We start from the raw sequence: 16,830 nt of genomic DNA on the forward strand, positions 1-16,830 counted from the left end.
CATACAAAACTGCCACTCATTTTTTGATTTAATTATGTTGTTAGGGTTAGACATATGAGTGTTTAAGATTCGATTTCAATGAAAAATAAATTTCTCAATGGTATTTCAAAAAAAAACTTCTTATTTATGCTTACATGTCATTTTCACAGAACTCACAACTCTTGATTTGCCACTTCTAATTAACAAGAAAAGAATATCAAAAATATTATTTATTTATTATTAATTATTTTCTTGGGTCTAATTCTAATTCATATTAAACTTTTAAATCATTTTACTTGTGGAAAAGAAGCATAAAATATGAACATAAATTAGGTCTTCGTCTTGGATTGCAATCATGCTTTTTGTGTTAGGTAATGAATATGAGAGGTGGAAGAGGCTCTCATGATGACGTATGAAAAGTCATTAATTTATCATTTACTAATTTTCTACTATTTTAATTTGATGCTTAATTACATCATTTTTTTGGTTATTAGATTTGTTTTAATATGATCCTACCATCATCTAAGATTCTTAGATTCATAAGTATATGCATTATAAATTCAGTAGTATTAATTAACAACCACTATACTACACACCCGAGCAATTAATGAAGTGATAAGGATGATGTGTATTATCCGAATATCAGAGTTCGAATCCTCCTCCTCATTTCAAAACAACCACCATACTAAAAAAAAAAAGAAGAATTGGAATAATTAAATAATTATATTGACCAAATGACCAGTGACTGATAATTTGATATTAAACAGCATGATGGGCTATTCTAGGCCCAAAGATGAGTTTGCATTTCTAGTGTAGTGTGGCTATCTTGGGCTATTTTTAGTGGGCTGTATAATGGGCCTTTCAAGCGCTGACATATATATGGATCGCTAAAAGCCCAAGTTGCAATCATATTTTGGATTTCTGTGATTTATTGGGTATTGGCTTTTTTAATACGGACAATTGACAGTAAAAACACTTTAGACAACTTAATTGTAAAAAAGTCATGAACATTTTTAAAATTGTAAAAAAGTGCAATTTAAGGGTAATTTGGTCATCTGGCTTAAGATATTTTTTAGTTTATACCTACAATACCCTCTTTATTCTTCTTCTTCTTCTTCTTCTCCCTCCAATTATCCAACTCTAGTGTGTCCTCTCTTTCTCTCCTTCTTTCTCTCCTTCTTCTTCTTCTGGTTCTCGATCTGAATTTGTTCTTCGTTGCCTTCTTCTCCGTTTTTGGCCGAGTTTCTCCTCTCTTCATTGCCTTCTTCGTCGTTGCTCAATCTGGACTGCGTCGAGTTGCTCTGCTTCGTTTTTGACAGATCTAGACTATGCTTCGTTGTTCAATCTGGGTTGTGCTTTGTTTTTTTGCAGAGCTGGACTCTGGTTCGTTTTTTGTAGAGATGTATCACTATAGTACCACCAACACCAAAAAACTACTAAAATGATACAATGAAACTAGTATGCATACTTCATCTTCCTAATTACTTTTCATTTCTTGATTTTCTTTTCTTGGCTTTGACCAATGGAGGGGTGGAACAAGTAGAATTAGGTCTGGGCAATCATTCTGTGGTGGAGTGTGGCGGTGTGGCCTACAATGTCCGGATCATACATCATTTCTCAGGATGGTTGCGCTAGTTTGTGGCGTTATTTGGACGAAATGAGTGGCTTTTGTTGGCGATTGATGGTCGGAAACAAACTCCCAAACGGACTCCTATGATGTCCGAGGTTGAGCTCACCCACATGATCTCAACCCTAATTAATACTCTTAGGACTCGAACTTCAACACCTTCAATTCAGGCGGTCAAGCTCATCATTGAAACTGTTTTAATATCACAAAGAGTTCTGTGAGAAATGCAGCTAAATATGTCGAGAATGCATTCAAAGAGTTCTGTGAGAAATGCGAGAGAGCTAGAGAAAGTGGAGAAGATAAAGCTGAGATTGTTTTTGGAGCCCAATCCACCACCGTCCTGGAGAACATCCAAAACTTTTGTGCAAAAAGATTTTTTCTTGTACATGTGACAAAACGAAGCAACCATAGCAGCAACTTACCAGCTTGATAGTCATTAGTAGACAAACTTACACAACGAACACAAATATTTGAGGAATAATCAACAGAAAAACACACAGACATATAGCAAACCCCAACCAAATCATTTGATGAGAGGTCTAATAGACGTGAATAGTAGGGGACCGATCGATCAATCGCCGCAAACTATGCACGAAACTATCATATCTGCTAAAGATTTGGATGTTTTTGATATTGAACAACGAATAATCTCATTTTCATCAGCTCCATTTTCACTGGCTTTCTCGCATTCCTTGCAAAATTTATTGAAGGCTTCCTTGACGTATTTAGCAGCATCCGCAACTGTCATGCAGTCAACAAGTTGTTGAGGATAGGTATGCTTCTGATGATCCCCGTTCAACGTCGCTGCCAATTGAACTAGTTCTTGCTGAAATTCACTTAGTTTTTCATCTTCTTTCACTTCTAGCACTCCACACGTACGCAATCTCACAAGCTCAGATAATGTAACTAGATCATCCACAATGCTATATATGAATGCTAAAAAATTAATTAAATACATCAACAAAGCATCTTTCTGGAATCAGTGGTATGTTTAATTACCTGGGCAATCTATTCTTGGGGTCTTTCTATTTAGGACACAGTCGAAAGTGCCTGCCCATTCGTCCCGTTTCGTTAGGAACTCTTTTAGATTGAAAATCTTTTTGACAGTTGCTGGTATCGAAGAATGCTCGAATTCTGATGTGGGTTGTGGTCCTGAAGGGCCATGTAACACTGTTCGACACATGATTGATCATCGTTAAATCACGCATTGCAGCAAAAACTAATTCAATCAAACTAGCTAAGAACATATATACTAGTTAATGTATTATATACCTGTTCCAGGTTCAATCCATGGAGAAATCAAAATGGCAGGAATCCTGACGCCAAGACGATCAAACTTGAAGTTATATGGTTCAGGACCAACAAGACCATCAGGACTAGGGACACCGGATACAGGAGTTGGAACATGATCATAATATCCACCATGTTCATCATATATGATTAGAAATAACATCTCATTCCACTGAGGGCTTGATCGTAGAGCTTCGTAGACTTCCTTGATAAATTCTTGACCTTCAGAGACGTCGTGGGTTGGGTGATCGTCGTTGGCAGGCACCGTGCGCAGATTGTAATATCTTTGCTCAATAACCACATAGTTTGGTAGCCTCCCCTCCTTGCAGTGATTCTTGAAGTTTAGATCGAATTGGCTGAAGCTCTTCAAGTATTTCAGTTTTCTAAGATTCCTGTTTGCATCGTGAAAGAAGAAATTCATCAATCAACATATTAGAAAATGGTCATCGTGAAAGTGAAACTATGAGCATTTTTAACCTACACTACATATATATATGTCATGCTTATTAAGAGTTGGAAGACTTTAGGCTTGCCATTGAAAGTCCCTCATATGATTAGGTATAATCCATGATTGTTTTTGTAATATAGTAATAGTTTTTCCTCTTCTTTCTTTTCAAATATATATATATATAATCACAAATTTTCAAGAACGTCTGCAACTTAATAACTTGCGCATTTTACTTAATAAATACGTTAGTTAATATAGCTTGTGAGTGTGCGCAAAATTCTTCATATATATATATATTATATAATATGAACAATCATTAATCATTACTCATCATGCATTTACTTAATCACCCACCTTTAATGATCATATACATGCATGAAAAAAGAAGAAGGTGCAATTATTGTTAAATGTTAATCAAGTAGGGTTACCATGCCAGGTACTATCACATAACTCATGTGGCCATGCGAGTTTTGATCCAACTTATCTCACGTGGAAAACTTGTTTTCTTTCTTCTAAGTTCAAAATTAAATGGTCCCTTTCTTAATTTTTAGTAGATTTTCGAGGAAAAAATGTTTATCATCACATTTTTAATTCTTCAAAATCATTATTATTATTTTTAATTCTTAGAACAGTAATTATGCTAACAAAATTATTATTTAAAACTCAAAAAAAAAAAAAAAGAGTTAGTACCTATAGAAAAGTGTCGACGGAGGGTACTGATAGTAAATCCCAAAGCTAAACCCGGCCTCATCAAGCGATTCAAATATGGTCTTCTGCGGGTACCCTTGGACAAGCTGCTTCGTATCGTTACTCGTCGCCCCATTCGACGTCGCTGAATGGACAAACAACCTATTCGGCTGCGTCGGCCCTGGCACCGACGCGAACCACCGGTCACACACAGCGAAATTCGTTACCAACTCCTTGTAAACGGGTAAAGACTCCGGCGCGAACCCACTCATCACTGACTTTGCAAGGCCTTCCTGCACTCTCTCCGCATTCTGCGCGAATCCCTCCATTTTCGGAATCATATTTGCGAGTGGAGTCGGACCAAGGCTCGCCGAATATTTGTTCAAACATGTCCTCAATCATGTGTCCTGGGTCCGGGTCAACGTATTGGGCTTCGTCAGTGAATTGGATCCGGGATGAATTCGGGTCGGTGTCGGAGGTTGAGAGCGGGTTTGATTCGGAGCCTGTGACGCCGTTGATTTCCGGGTTGAGGGACTTAAACCAGCCTAGCATATGATCGAAGGAGCGATTTTCTTGTACCAAAACGACGACGGTTTTGATTGGAGAAATGTTGGCGCTGGTGGAGTTATGGGCTTTCATTGTTGCTGTTTTTGGACTTCTTTTGATGGGTTTCTGGTGTGGACTTGCATGAGCAAATTGCTTGCTTATATAAAGAACTGAGAGGCCCACAAAAAAAAAAAAAGAATTGATAATAAATTTTTTTTAAAGGTGATAAACTTGATTGCATTAAGTTATCCAATAAATTAGGTAAATGAGACTCGTAGACACTCGGGCCACCATAAAGATGGAGTAGAACCAAGAGAACTAAAAAAAAGGTAAGAAAACTGAAAAACGCAAACATAAAGAAGGCTATTGTCAGACACTCCCGGACGACACCTAATTACACCGAAAAATTGGTTACAAAATGTATATTTTTTTTAAATATAATGTTTTAAACATGTTTACAAAGCTTACTAAAATTTAAATGAGAAATGATGCATCATCATCATTTCGTGAGTTGTATTATTATTATTCTATATGCCAATTTAAATCTTAGTCCATAATAACTGAAACAAACCTTCTTTTTTTTTTCCCCCTTGAAAAGATAACGTAATCAAAGTTGATATTTTTATAGGGGTGTCCAAGACTTGCCCTTTGAGGATCATGGGGTGACTCTATGAGAATAATTCGCTATTTATTTATTAATTAGTGGCTCCTTTGATGTATTTGAAAAATAACATATATGATGATTTTAAAAAATACTATATGAAAGCTTCTTTTGCTACAACATTTGAAAAGTAACATATATGTTGATTTCCAAAAAAAAAACATATATGTTGATTTTACAATGTTTTTTAGATGCTAGCATATAATATCTAAAATGATGTAAAAAGATCAAAGCAGTATCCTTGTGGTAATTAAATTGATGCCTACAATTTAAATGTTGTTCTAAATGAGGGTCTCAGTCTCAACTAGTTCATGGTGGTTGTGAGGTCTTCTATGTGGTTTAGTGTTTATTAGTCAGTTGTTCGATGGACAGCTGAGTGAGTTTCACATTATAAAAAAAGTTTAGGTTTTAGGATTTTAGACTTTTTAAAAAAAATTTAGCATTTTAGGATTTAGAGTTTATGATTGTTTAATCAACTTTGATCCTAAATATTTTAGGATTTAAAAATAAAAGTACTTATACAAAACTCAATAAGAATGTCTTTTTTTTGTTATACGAAAAAAATTTCTATGATCACCTAATTCAATCTATATAAAACTAATAGACCTAGTCGGCCACAAGTAGCGTATATCTGAACCAGGATAGATGCTTTTGTTAAGTCTGGTGTAGACATCAAGGGTATTGACATGAACTCGGCATGTATGCTATTTTTGGCAACACTAGGCTTCGGCCCAACTTACAATTTCGTCATGTTGAAAATTTCTATGCACGCAAGTCTGAAAATCCGAGTTTAAGTCCATATCGATGTCCAATGGCCAATTTTGTATGGTATCATTTTCGGTTATCAATATATATATATACACACGATATCTAAAATGTTGTGACTATTTGGTTCAATTCTTACTGGTAGCATTTATGCTATTCATGAAAATGTTGTGGCAAATTATATACATGGACATCATGCATTTTACATAAAACAAAAGCAATTAATTAGTTAATAGTTCTACATTTTAATTGATTTTCAATTAAGGGACATGTTAATACTAAAAAAGAGTTGACATATTTAAAGAAAATTTACATATTTAAAAAGTTAAATGAACTACATATAAGGGTGGGTATATTTAAAATCATAAAACTTAAGATAGACTCTGTTTGGTAGAGTGGAAATATTGATTTTCAATACTAACGGAAATGTTGTAAAAAAAAGCTGAACTTAAAGCTGTGGAAAATGTTGTGAGCTGTTTGGTGAACTAAAAATTGGTGTTAGTGGAAATGTTGTTGAATTAAAGTATTATAATATTAGATTTTATAATTTTTATATTAAATTTAATCTAATAAATATAATTTTTATTAAAATTTTTTTAAGCATAATTATTTTTATTAATGAAACTAATGAAATAATTATTTTATTAAATAATAAATATAATGATTTTATAATAATTTTTTATTTTGATTAATCTTACATTTAATTTAATAAATAAAATTAATGTTAAGTATAAAATTTAAATATTTTAATTTATAAAATATATTGTAATTATTAAATGTATTACTAATTTAAGTATATTTTAATTAAAATTTTCTTACAAACAGTGGGGCCAGTATGGCCCCTCGTTAGCATTAAAAAATATGATTTAAGTACAAACAGTGGTTCCAGTGTGGGCCCCACGTTTACTTTTTGTAAAAGAAAAAATAAATGACAGCGGAAACCGCTTTATAACCTCCCAATATGTCATTGGTCCGCTAGTTCCTCTGTGCTGTTTGGCACAGCAGAAGCTGGAAACTGCTCCGCTAGCGGATCCGCTCCACTTCTGCTGCGGAGCCGTTTTCAGCTTCCGCTGTGCCAAACAGGCAGATAGTAACGAGTGAGTATATTTGAAGTATCATTAAATATTGATGGGTATTATGGTATTGGATGCTTTGCAGATTACCGAGCTTCACCTCCCAAGATATAACAGCTTAACCTGAACATCGCAGTACTACGTGGAACAAACATCTGTCTAACTGACAGCACTCAAGAACAAATGAAAAATGAAAATTTGAGAGAGTTTTCTGTGTGATTTAGAAGTCTTGCACCAAGGGGTATTTATAGTAGAGGAAAATCTCAAAGTCAGAACCTAGACTCGTGCCGAGCCCAACCCACCTGATCGGACGGATGGTGGCAGCGGCGCACGCGGTTGGTGATTTGGCCCAATGACCCATTGTATGGAGAGTCTCTACACCACAAAACCTTGGGTGTCATTGAGCCCAAATTGAAAGTCCAACACGCCCACTTATAATCTATATTGAGATCTTTCATAAGACACATTCTGAAATGGCCTTATGCATTATCTACTTCTTGCAATGCAATCTCGTCAAACCCCATGTCTGTAGTTTGATCATATTCAGGTTTTTGGACATTGATCAGCACAGTTTATACCTATTTGGATGAGATATGAACCTTGCATGTGCTATAGTTAATTCACCTTTGGATTGAAGATACTTTAATTAGTATGTCCTTGGGAGAAAGCTTTAGGTATCCTGCTTTCGTTGAGGTCTTTTGGGTTCTTTCTCTTAAAAGTTTTCCTATGAGTCTTATGATATGTGTTGACATATTGGACCTTGGGGGAACCCATATTACATGGGCCTAGAATTGGGCTTACAAGACAAGTGGATGGGTGGCTCATTCTTTCTCGAAAACCATGACTTGTGAGTTGGGTCCAAACACTTGCCTTATAGGCCACTCAACATCTTCACATTTTTCTAATGTGGGACTCTTGTGTGGGTACCAACACTCCTCCCTCACACAAGAGTCGATCAATATCAAGCCTCTCATTGGACCCTTCGCCATGCGGCCATGTTGGGTCTACACCATACGGGTCATATTGAACCCTTCATAATATGGACAACTTTGGGCCTCTCACCATACCCCCCATTAACCCTGCTCTGATACCATGTTGACATTTTGGACCTTGGGGAACCCACATTACATGGGCCTAGAATTGGGATTACAAGAGTGGATGGGTGACCCATTCTTTTTCAAAAGTTATGACTTGGTAGTTGGGTCCAAACACTTGTCTTATAAGCCCTTCAACATCTCCACATTTTTTCGATGTGCGACTCTTGTATGGATTCCAAAAATATGTCTAGTAAATTCATTTTCTTCTCTATTTTATTTTAGAATCTTTACTTCTGCTTTATCAGCATAAATGTGTCTTTTGCAGTGGTGCCTTAACCCATTGTATAAATGATTCTTCATTAAAATAAAATTTATTTCATTCAAAGGAGAGAAAAAAAATCAAGTTCAGCGATTAAAAGCTCAGTGCTCGGTACGCGATTATGATCAAACATGACTACCTTGTCTATCATCTACGTACCATATACTCTGAGATTTTTGCAAGAAAACTGTACGGAAATGTCCGAAAAAATTCAGTTAATTCTCGTGTAGTTTATTTTTTTTTCGCTTTTTAATAGATGTTGAAGTTTACTCCAGGAAAATGGTAATATTATCTGTGAGTACAATGGTGGAGATCCAATGGCTGCATCTGCATATGCTGAAGAGCACTTGCAGCTGGTTTTCGATTCACCCCGCATGCCAGATATATAAAGAAACTACTCAAACCAAAATTCTAAAAACATAAAATGTCATATTTTCTCCGTCAACCTTTGCAGATTGGTTTGTGTATGTTCCAATTCTAATAGCATGTGTCCAAGTGTTGGATTTTGGACTTCCGATTCACCCCGCATGCCAGATAGATAAAGAAATTACTCACAACCTTTGCAAATTGGTTTGTGTATGTTCCAGCTCTAATAGCATGCGTCCAAGTGTTGGATTTTGGACTTCCGGGGAACCCACATTACATGGGCCTACAATTGGGTTTACAGGACAAGTGAATGGGTGACTCATTCTTTCTCAAAACTCAAAAGTCAGGACTTGTAGTTGGGTCCAAGCACTTGCCTTATAACATTATGGTGTATGAATTTGCAAGACTCGAGCTCCAAGGGAATGTATTCTCCTCGTCTGTGATGATCGACAACAAGATTTTTGTTGGCCATAGAGATGATTATGTGCACTGCATTTCCTTTAAGACCAGTGAAAAGTAGAAGAATCAAATGCATGGTTGTCTGTAGAATGTGCACTGCATTTCCCATTCCTTTTTAGTATCCCCTGTTACCCTCCTTCTGGTTATCCTACATGTCATCACACAGACAATAACTAACAAACTTCCCGCTTTCGATGCTCTTTATTTGTGTCCTGTTTTGAAGTTTTCTACATTGATGGGTTGAACCAGAATCCCCCATCCACCCCCTCACCATCAACTCCTCTTCTAAAATCTTTTCACCTAAAGAAGCTCTAATGGAGGAGAAGAGAGGAGACATTAGAATATATATCATCACAGGCTTTATCTTTGTTTGCATTGTTGCTGGTGGAATTTTTCTTGGTCTCTACATTTTCCTCCCCGTCGCAGAATCCAAATCTTGGTATCCAATAGCAGGAATCGTTCTTGTAGCCATTCCATGGGCATTTTGGTTCTTGATGTATATATACAGATGTTGTGCCCCCAAAAATGTGCAATCTCAAGAGCGCAGCAACATGCATAGATCTGCAGCTCCATCTACTACAACCAGGACGACGAATGAACGATTATCTGTTGAGTCCCCAATCTCTTCTCCTGATGGTAAACGTCATGTGCATTTTGGGGCTGTCGTCGTGTTGGGGACCGGTGACAAGGTAAACAATGTTGGTGGTGGTGATGAAGATGATGAAGACGACTTGGAAGAAAATAATTCAGGCAGGCAACATGAAGGTAGAGTAACATTAGATGAGAAATCGGATTTAGTTGCTTCTAGGGAAAGCGAAATGCCATTAACTCTTGGAGTCTCATCTTCCTAATGTGTCCGAACGTGAATTCTGAAGCCGGTTCTTGTTTTCTTTGGCCATTCTACATTGATATGATTCCACCAGCTGAGACAAACACGGAGAAAGAAGAAGCAAATGTTGGTGAAGAATGGCCTATATGTATGCCAAAATAATATATTGGGGTGTTCTAATGCTTACACAATCTGGTACATGATTTGAAGCAACTACTGCAAAGTGATGCGAGATTAGCAGAGAAGTCGCGAGATGGATAGCGTTACAGTAAGTTTGTACACATTTCCAAATCAAATGCAAGAACTATGCATGTGGTATATGACATTCAGAAATGAGAAGATGGCATACCTCTCTTGTGTGAAATCAAATTTTACTCTTTGACATCTTTCTTTATCAATTATGCAGAAGCTAGCTAGGGAATTAAACAGGTTCTTCCAGCATATTTTCGCAATGTAATGGGGATTAACTTTAGTTATCGAGAAAAGAGCACGAGTTTTTGGATTAGTATGCTCTGAATGAGGCTAGATTTCCATGGTTGAACATACATTTTCCTCCTCGAAATTTTTTACGATGAATGCTAGTGCTATTCCTGCCTACTGGTGAAAATCGACATAAAAATTTGCGCTTTGATGTTCTTATTATAGGTTTATCACTGACAGAAGTACTTTCCACATTCCAGGAAGTAGAGTCTGTAGGGATGAATAAGGGATTGATTTTTGGAATATCAAAAACCATTCAAAGACAAGTTGATGGACCTAAACGTACACAAGAGGGGGGTGAATTGTATCCCCAAATTCCAAGTTAGAAATCCCTTTTAAAATTCAGATTATAAAATAAGATAAAAACACTAATAAATCAAGTATTTGATCAAACCAAGAATCAATATATATATATATCACAAGATTCAACTAGTCACCTTAGATTTTCTTGGATCAACTAAGGACTTAAAGTTTCAATCAAACACAAATAAGCTCAACCAGCATGCAAGTCTTCCCAACAAACAATGGCAGGGCCTTAGGCCAATATACTCAATGTAAATCAATGATTTTAAACACGAAGATCAAGTATGTCAAATATTGAGATGCAGGGCAGCAAGCTTGATTCAAAACAGTAAGTTAAAACAATCAAGCAGTCAAAAGCAAGCAATAGCAAGTAAAAAATATGAACACAGCAATTTAGAGTGGTTCGGGTCCTCTACCTACATCCACTACCTAAGCCCTTAAGCCTAGGAATTTCAACTTCCGCTAAAGAATGTGGTTTTCACAAGCTCACCACAAGAGTTAACACAAGGGTTTCAAGATTACCCCCAACCTAGGAATCTCAAGCTAATCCCCAAACTTCCACAAAACCCAAAAACTCTCACGAGGAAAAGATAGTAGTTAAGCTCTAGGTTCTCTCAAGAAAGTGTTTAGAATCACACAATAAGAGAACTCTCAAGGATTTTACAACAATGGGTGCTCACTGGTAAAGATTTAGGTAAAATAGAGCTCTCAAACTTTTCAGTAAATTTTCAAGTATTAAGGCTTGAAGAATGATGAATAATTCTGTAGCAAAGTTCAACTCTCAAACTTGGGTAGAAGCTTGAAGATTTGATGATGATATCTTCATTAAATGGATTTCACGCACTGATTGAAGAAAATTGCACTTTCTGATAATAGCTTCTGCCAATCGGAGAAGAAGGAGTTTCTGATAATAGCTTCTGCCAATCGGAGAAGAAGGAGAACCCCTTTTTGATGCAATTGTCTCTTACTAGCTCAGCCATTGGATTAGTTTTAGTCTTCAATCTCAGCCTTCAATTTCACTTGCTAATGTGAACCATTGAAACAAAGATATCATAAAATCATGACCTTCCATAAGATAGCCGTTGGGAGCATGCTTAGACTTCAAGATGGTTCTTCCATTCATGCGTTGTCACAAGCTCGTCCTTTAGATCATAATCATTTCTTTAATTTGGACTCTCCAACTTAGCTTTAATCATAGACCGTAAGATGTAAAAACTCATCAAATCTGGTCCTTCAAATATATAACCGTTTGTCTTGAATTAAGCTCCAAAATATCTCCTCTTCAAGGACTTGTTTGGTGGCAGCAATCAAGACTTCATTCCTCCTCAAATGAGCTCTTAAACATGGCAAACAAGTCACATTCTATTGTAGCCAATGTCAGTGTAGGTCGTACCCTTGCAGCTGGTGTTGGCACATTTATAGAGATGGCATTGTTGGCAGCTTTTTCTCCAAGAGATTTTAGCTCCATTCTCTTTGCATTTGAATTTAAGACAAATTTGAACTTCAACCAAAATTGTAAATTCCAGGCCTGAAATCTTGCCTCTATAACTGAATGTGCAGCTCCAAAATGTCCGAAAATAATGTTAGCCATAAGCTGTTTTCAATAGCAACAAAAACTCTTTGGTGGAAAACTTGAGGAACTTAGGATTTTTCATAGCTCACCCTAGGACCAAGTCCATTCTTGGGTAGCTGGAATACATTCCTCTTTAGAACCGAATTCTGGACATAACTGAACTCCCAATTCATTATACCTACGAAGAATTTGGTGTATAGACACCTCATTTTGCTTGTAAGCTTGTAAAAGTTTCATGCCTTGCACTTAGGTAAATCAATAGAAATAGGATTCAATAAATTCTAATTTATGTATGATAAATCATAATGAGCACATTAGAATGTCCATGTCAAATTTCAAAGCAATATTCCTTCATATGTTCATTCAATATAGAAGAGAAAGCTCAACAAGCACAGTTACAGGTTTTCACAGATGCAGCAATTTCGAACATAAATTTGAACAGTAAGGAGGCAAAATTTGATAATTTACTCTGCATATGATGTGTTTATTTATGTCTTAACTAAATTTTAGTTCAAGAAGCACATTAATCAGAATTCATATGACTCAATTATGACATTTGGAAGTTAGCTTGCGCAGACTGACTTTTCAACAGTTTTAAATGCACAAGACATATCAGATTCCAAGTCACTCAAATCGCGTAAAATATGATGAATCATGATTATAAATGTATGTTAAGATGTTCAAAAATGATTTCTTGATTATCTTAATCCAATAGTAAATTCTCACAAGTTAAACATAATTATCAATACATATCAATTCACTTGCTTGACATATTTACAAATTCATTAAATAATCAAATAGCATGAGATGGTGAATCATCAAAATTATACATGTAGGACCTTTGATCCAACACAAGTGAGAATACAAATAAGATCCAATGTACTTGTTAGACTCCATATTTTGGATACACTTTATTCTTCTTTGATTGGCAGTTATAGTCATGAATGCTACTCATGCACCCAAGTTTCCTCTTCATTTCCTTCCAAATGCTGGTCTTGCCTTTCTTGGCTCTCTGGCTCCTACACCCACTTACAATCTCTTTCTTCATCATGTGGCATTCCCTCTCTAACTCCATCACTTTGTTACTCATCAACTTCATTTCTGTCTCCACTTCTTCCTCACCCAAACCCACCTTCTTCACTTCATTCTCCAATTCTTCCTCCGCTTCCTCGTTTCGCAATTTGTCATCAACACATTGCATTTCCTTTGTGATTGTGTCGCGCAGCTGTAACTGCGCCACAAACAGCACCTGCACCACAAACCTCAATGGTAATCTTTCGTTTTTCGCTGCATGTTCGCAAGCTTCAGGAGACATTTTTTGACAATCCAACGCCCGGCACACCTCTTCCCTCTCCATCTCAGTTAGGTACCTATGCTTGTCAAGATAAATGTCAATAGCTCTATATATTCCATCAGCATTCCGGTGTGTACCAAACGATGCTGCCACTGACATCTCTGCTAGCGATGTGAATGTGTCTGCCTTCAAATCTATGTCACTTGCAACCTCTGCTAAAAGTTCTTCAATGAGTTCAGCCACTGTGATTAACCCTGAAATATTGGAGCCATTGTAATTGCCGTAGAAATTCTTCAGAATTCTTCTGATAGACTCGATATCATACTGTACTTCCTTAGCATAGCCTTGAGAAGGTATCAGGAGGTCTTTGACCGTAGCCTGGTCTAGTTGTTTTCCAATTCTGATCTCGAAGCCATTCCTACAATCAGTGCTAGCTTCCAATGCAATTGCAAACCTCAACATTTCAAACAATGATGTACATGGAAGTAGCCCTTTCTCATTAGGCAAAAGCCGTTCCATTGCTTCGATGATTTCCCTCATCGAGTTCTTCTTGTAAATCGACATATTCTCTTCATCGATGCTGCTAGAAAGCACCCACTTTCTTGCATATTGAAAAATTGATGCAGAAATGTTTTCTGATGGGACTCCATGCTGTTTTATGGCACGAATAGTTGGTTCGTAGAGCTGGAGAGACAGTATTGTCAAATCCTCTGATTGCCAATCAGTAGTACTAGTAGCAAATAGCCTTCTCCTCACATTTGGCCTAAACCGTTCACTGTCCTCACTATCATAATCATTTTCTATGTTTTGAGCCGGTTCTCCAAGAAGGCGAGGATCAACTAGTACCTTCTGAATTATAGACTCTAAACAGGCATCAACTAGACCAAGATCCAGTGCTTGGTGAAGGATGCTTTCTATCATACGAAAAGCCTTAACCGTTTCGTTCCAGCTTGCGAGGACTCTTTGTTCAAAAAAGGTAAGAGCCTTTCTTAATAAGTTGTTAGTGCTGTGACTTTCTGTCATCTCAAGATAGTTAGCAAGACAGATGAGGGGTACAACATTCTCAGTCGACATCTGCACTTCAAATCCATAACAAAACCTTGCCACAAGCTCGAAAGTTTCAGGGTCAGCTGGTATGTCTCGAAAGAGGAGAGATAAGTCTTGTTGGGAATTCCCTTCAAGTAAAGCAGTTGCCTTGGCAGATTTTGAAGCCAGCAGTTCCTATTCAACATAAGCAACAAAATCTATCGATAAATTGCACTGTTCTTTTTAAGACAATAGAAAAAACAAGTTAAGGCTTATTTCAAGTATCATCTCACTCTGTCAAGTGCAAAAGGCACTCCATGTACATGGAGTTGAATATCTGATGAGGAACCAGATTTGGACAACCTGCAATGTATAAGATATCGAAAAATAACATCAAGAACACAAAGAATTCATAAAAGAAACAGCAACTGAATGAGAGATAAGAACAAAAAGGATTTTGTAATACCAAGATGATATGTCTTTGTTTTGAATTTGTCTGTTGGCCATGTCTTGGTGCCACCCTCTTTGTTATAAGTTACACAGAGAGAAGAATAAAGGTGTAGAAGTACTTGTTGAACACTAAGTGGAAACCCGAAAAAGATGACAGCAGGAGGGCTCTTGCTGGCTTTCAAGCCAAATGAAATTGAAAATATTCCAAGTCCTGGTCCTGGCCAGTGACACTGAACATGATTAGATCTGTTCTAGAATAATGTTTCTCCATCAAGAAGTTCTACCATGAATCTATATAAAGAGACGACACATAGGAACATGAAAGAGAAACAGTTATATCAGAATACTGAGTTCTAATTACTCTACTAAATTTTAAAGCTTTGATTGTGCAATGTGTGAATGTCTTGTTTATTCATTCAAAACCCAATATACATAAGTGAAAGAAAAGGAGAAAAGGGATGTAAAAATACAAAACTAAGGAGATTCAATGCACCCTAATTATGAAACCAATTTGTGCAATTTTAAATTGAACAAGAAAATGAGGTTAACCACCCTAAATCCAAAGGAAAATGAACATCAACAGCCCAACAAAAAACAAAGGATAGGACATGTAACAATACATCAATTTTCTTACAAAGACAATTAGGGCAATAGATACAGAACATCATAAGACAGAGAAACTAAAGAGGGGAACATGCTTGAGTTCCAGAATTTGCTTTTAACTTCTGAGAAGCTATTAATAAATACAATTATACACACACCCATTTCATAAAAATGAAGAAAGAAGAGAAGGGAAGCTTACTTTGGGATCAGAGAGAGAGATGATAGAGTAAAGGTGAAAGCTTGAAAGCTTGAGCGGGTGCTTATTCCTTCCCATGTTGTGAGTTCCTGGGAATCCTCAACTACCAAGATTTTCCACCAATACAGGAGGGGTTTTGTTATTTTCAAATTATGTTTCTTTGGACTTTGAAGACTGAATCTTTTTATTCTCTTCCTTCCTCTTTTTTTTTTTAAATTGGTAAGGATATTAATCTTTTTATTCTTTTTCCTTCTTTTTTTTAAATATTTTTCTTAGCATTTTATTTAATAAGGACTTAATTGTAACAATGCAAGAGACGCAGAGAAGTGGAAATATATAAAATAACGTATGGTAAGGTTATTTTGAAAACATATACACCTAATGTAAATTTTAGTGGTTTAGTTATTGGTAATTTTTAAATTATAGATTGAACAAGTTATGAAAACTAATATTTATTTAAGATAAATCGGATTTTTTTTTAGAAGCAGTGAAGCATCAAAGGGAAATTTTATTTGCACACCACTAAAACATTAAGTTTACACCACTTAATTCACATTATTAGTTTACATCAAAATTTTATAAGTTTACACCAAAAAAGTTAATGAATAAACCAAAATAACCTTGACTACTAAAATATTAGATTGTAAATGGTTAAGTTTACACCAATAAACAAAACGCACAATTCTTTTCTCCAACCAAGGGAAGTTGTGATCATTTCTGGATCAAGGCCGGACAAGTATTTTTCGATAAAGTAGAGTTCTTTGTCTTTTTCCCATGATTCTCCAACAATATAAAAAAATCTTATGTAAATGAATGGAT

General features: G+C 36.2%; 3 protein-coding genes across 3 annotated transcripts; 1 reads left to right on the forward strand and 2 right to left on the reverse strand.

Annotated features, from left to right (window-relative positions):
- Positions 1 to 2,004: 2,004 nt before the first annotated feature.
- LOC119979980 (non-specific phospholipase C3-like) lies at positions 2,005 to 4,670 on the reverse strand. The gene is given in 5 exon segments (XM_038822610.1): positions 2,005 to 2,512; positions 2,606 to 2,776; positions 2,879 to 3,288; positions 4,035 to 4,367; positions 4,369 to 4,670. Coding segments are annotated over 5 exon segments (1,551 nt in total). The 3' UTR covers positions 2,005 to 2,177.
- Positions 4,671 to 9,571: 4,901 nt separating this feature from the next.
- Positions 9,572 to 10,108, forward strand: LOC119979784. The gene has a single exon (XM_038822418.1). The coding sequence runs from the start codon at positions 9,572 to 9,574 to the stop codon at positions 10,106 to 10,108; it is 537 nt and encodes a 178-aa protein (XP_038678346.1).
- A 3,118-nt stretch (positions 10,109 to 13,226) lies between these two features.
- Positions 13,227 to 15,156, reverse strand: LOC119979785 (BTB/POZ domain-containing protein At3g03510-like). The gene is made up of 2 exons (XM_038822419.1): positions 15,112 to 15,156; positions 13,227 to 14,957 (listed from the first exon to the last, which is right to left on the reverse strand). Exons 1-2 carry the CDS (start codon positions 15,154 to 15,156, stop codon positions 13,329 to 13,331), a joined length of 1,674 nt encoding a protein of 557 aa, XP_038678347.1. The 3' UTR covers positions 13,227 to 13,328.
- Between the last annotated feature and the right edge of the window lie 1,674 nt (positions 15,157 to 16,830).

The sequence above is a fragment of the Tripterygium wilfordii genome, chromosome 15, assembly GCF_013401445.1.
Source record: "Tripterygium wilfordii isolate XIE 37 chromosome 15, ASM1340144v1, whole genome shotgun sequence".
Classification (NCBI taxonomy): Eukaryota; Viridiplantae; Streptophyta; class Magnoliopsida; order Celastrales; family Celastraceae; genus Tripterygium; species Tripterygium wilfordii.

What these genes read in the sequence shown, in the direction of transcription:
- LOC119979784 (XM_038822418.1), top strand. Translation starts at nt 9,572, where the DNA reads ATGGAGGAGAAGAGAGGAGACATTAGAATATATATCATCACAGGCTTT.
- LOC119979785 (XM_038822419.1), bottom strand. Translation starts at nt 15,156, where the DNA reads ATGTTATTTTTCGATATCTTATACATTGCAGGTTGTCCAAATCTG. An exon ending in TTGCAGGTTGTCCAAATCTG is followed by an intron (nt 14,958 to 15,111) that starts GTTCCTCATCAG and finishes TATGTTGAATAG; the next exon opens with GAACTGCTGGCTTCAAAATC.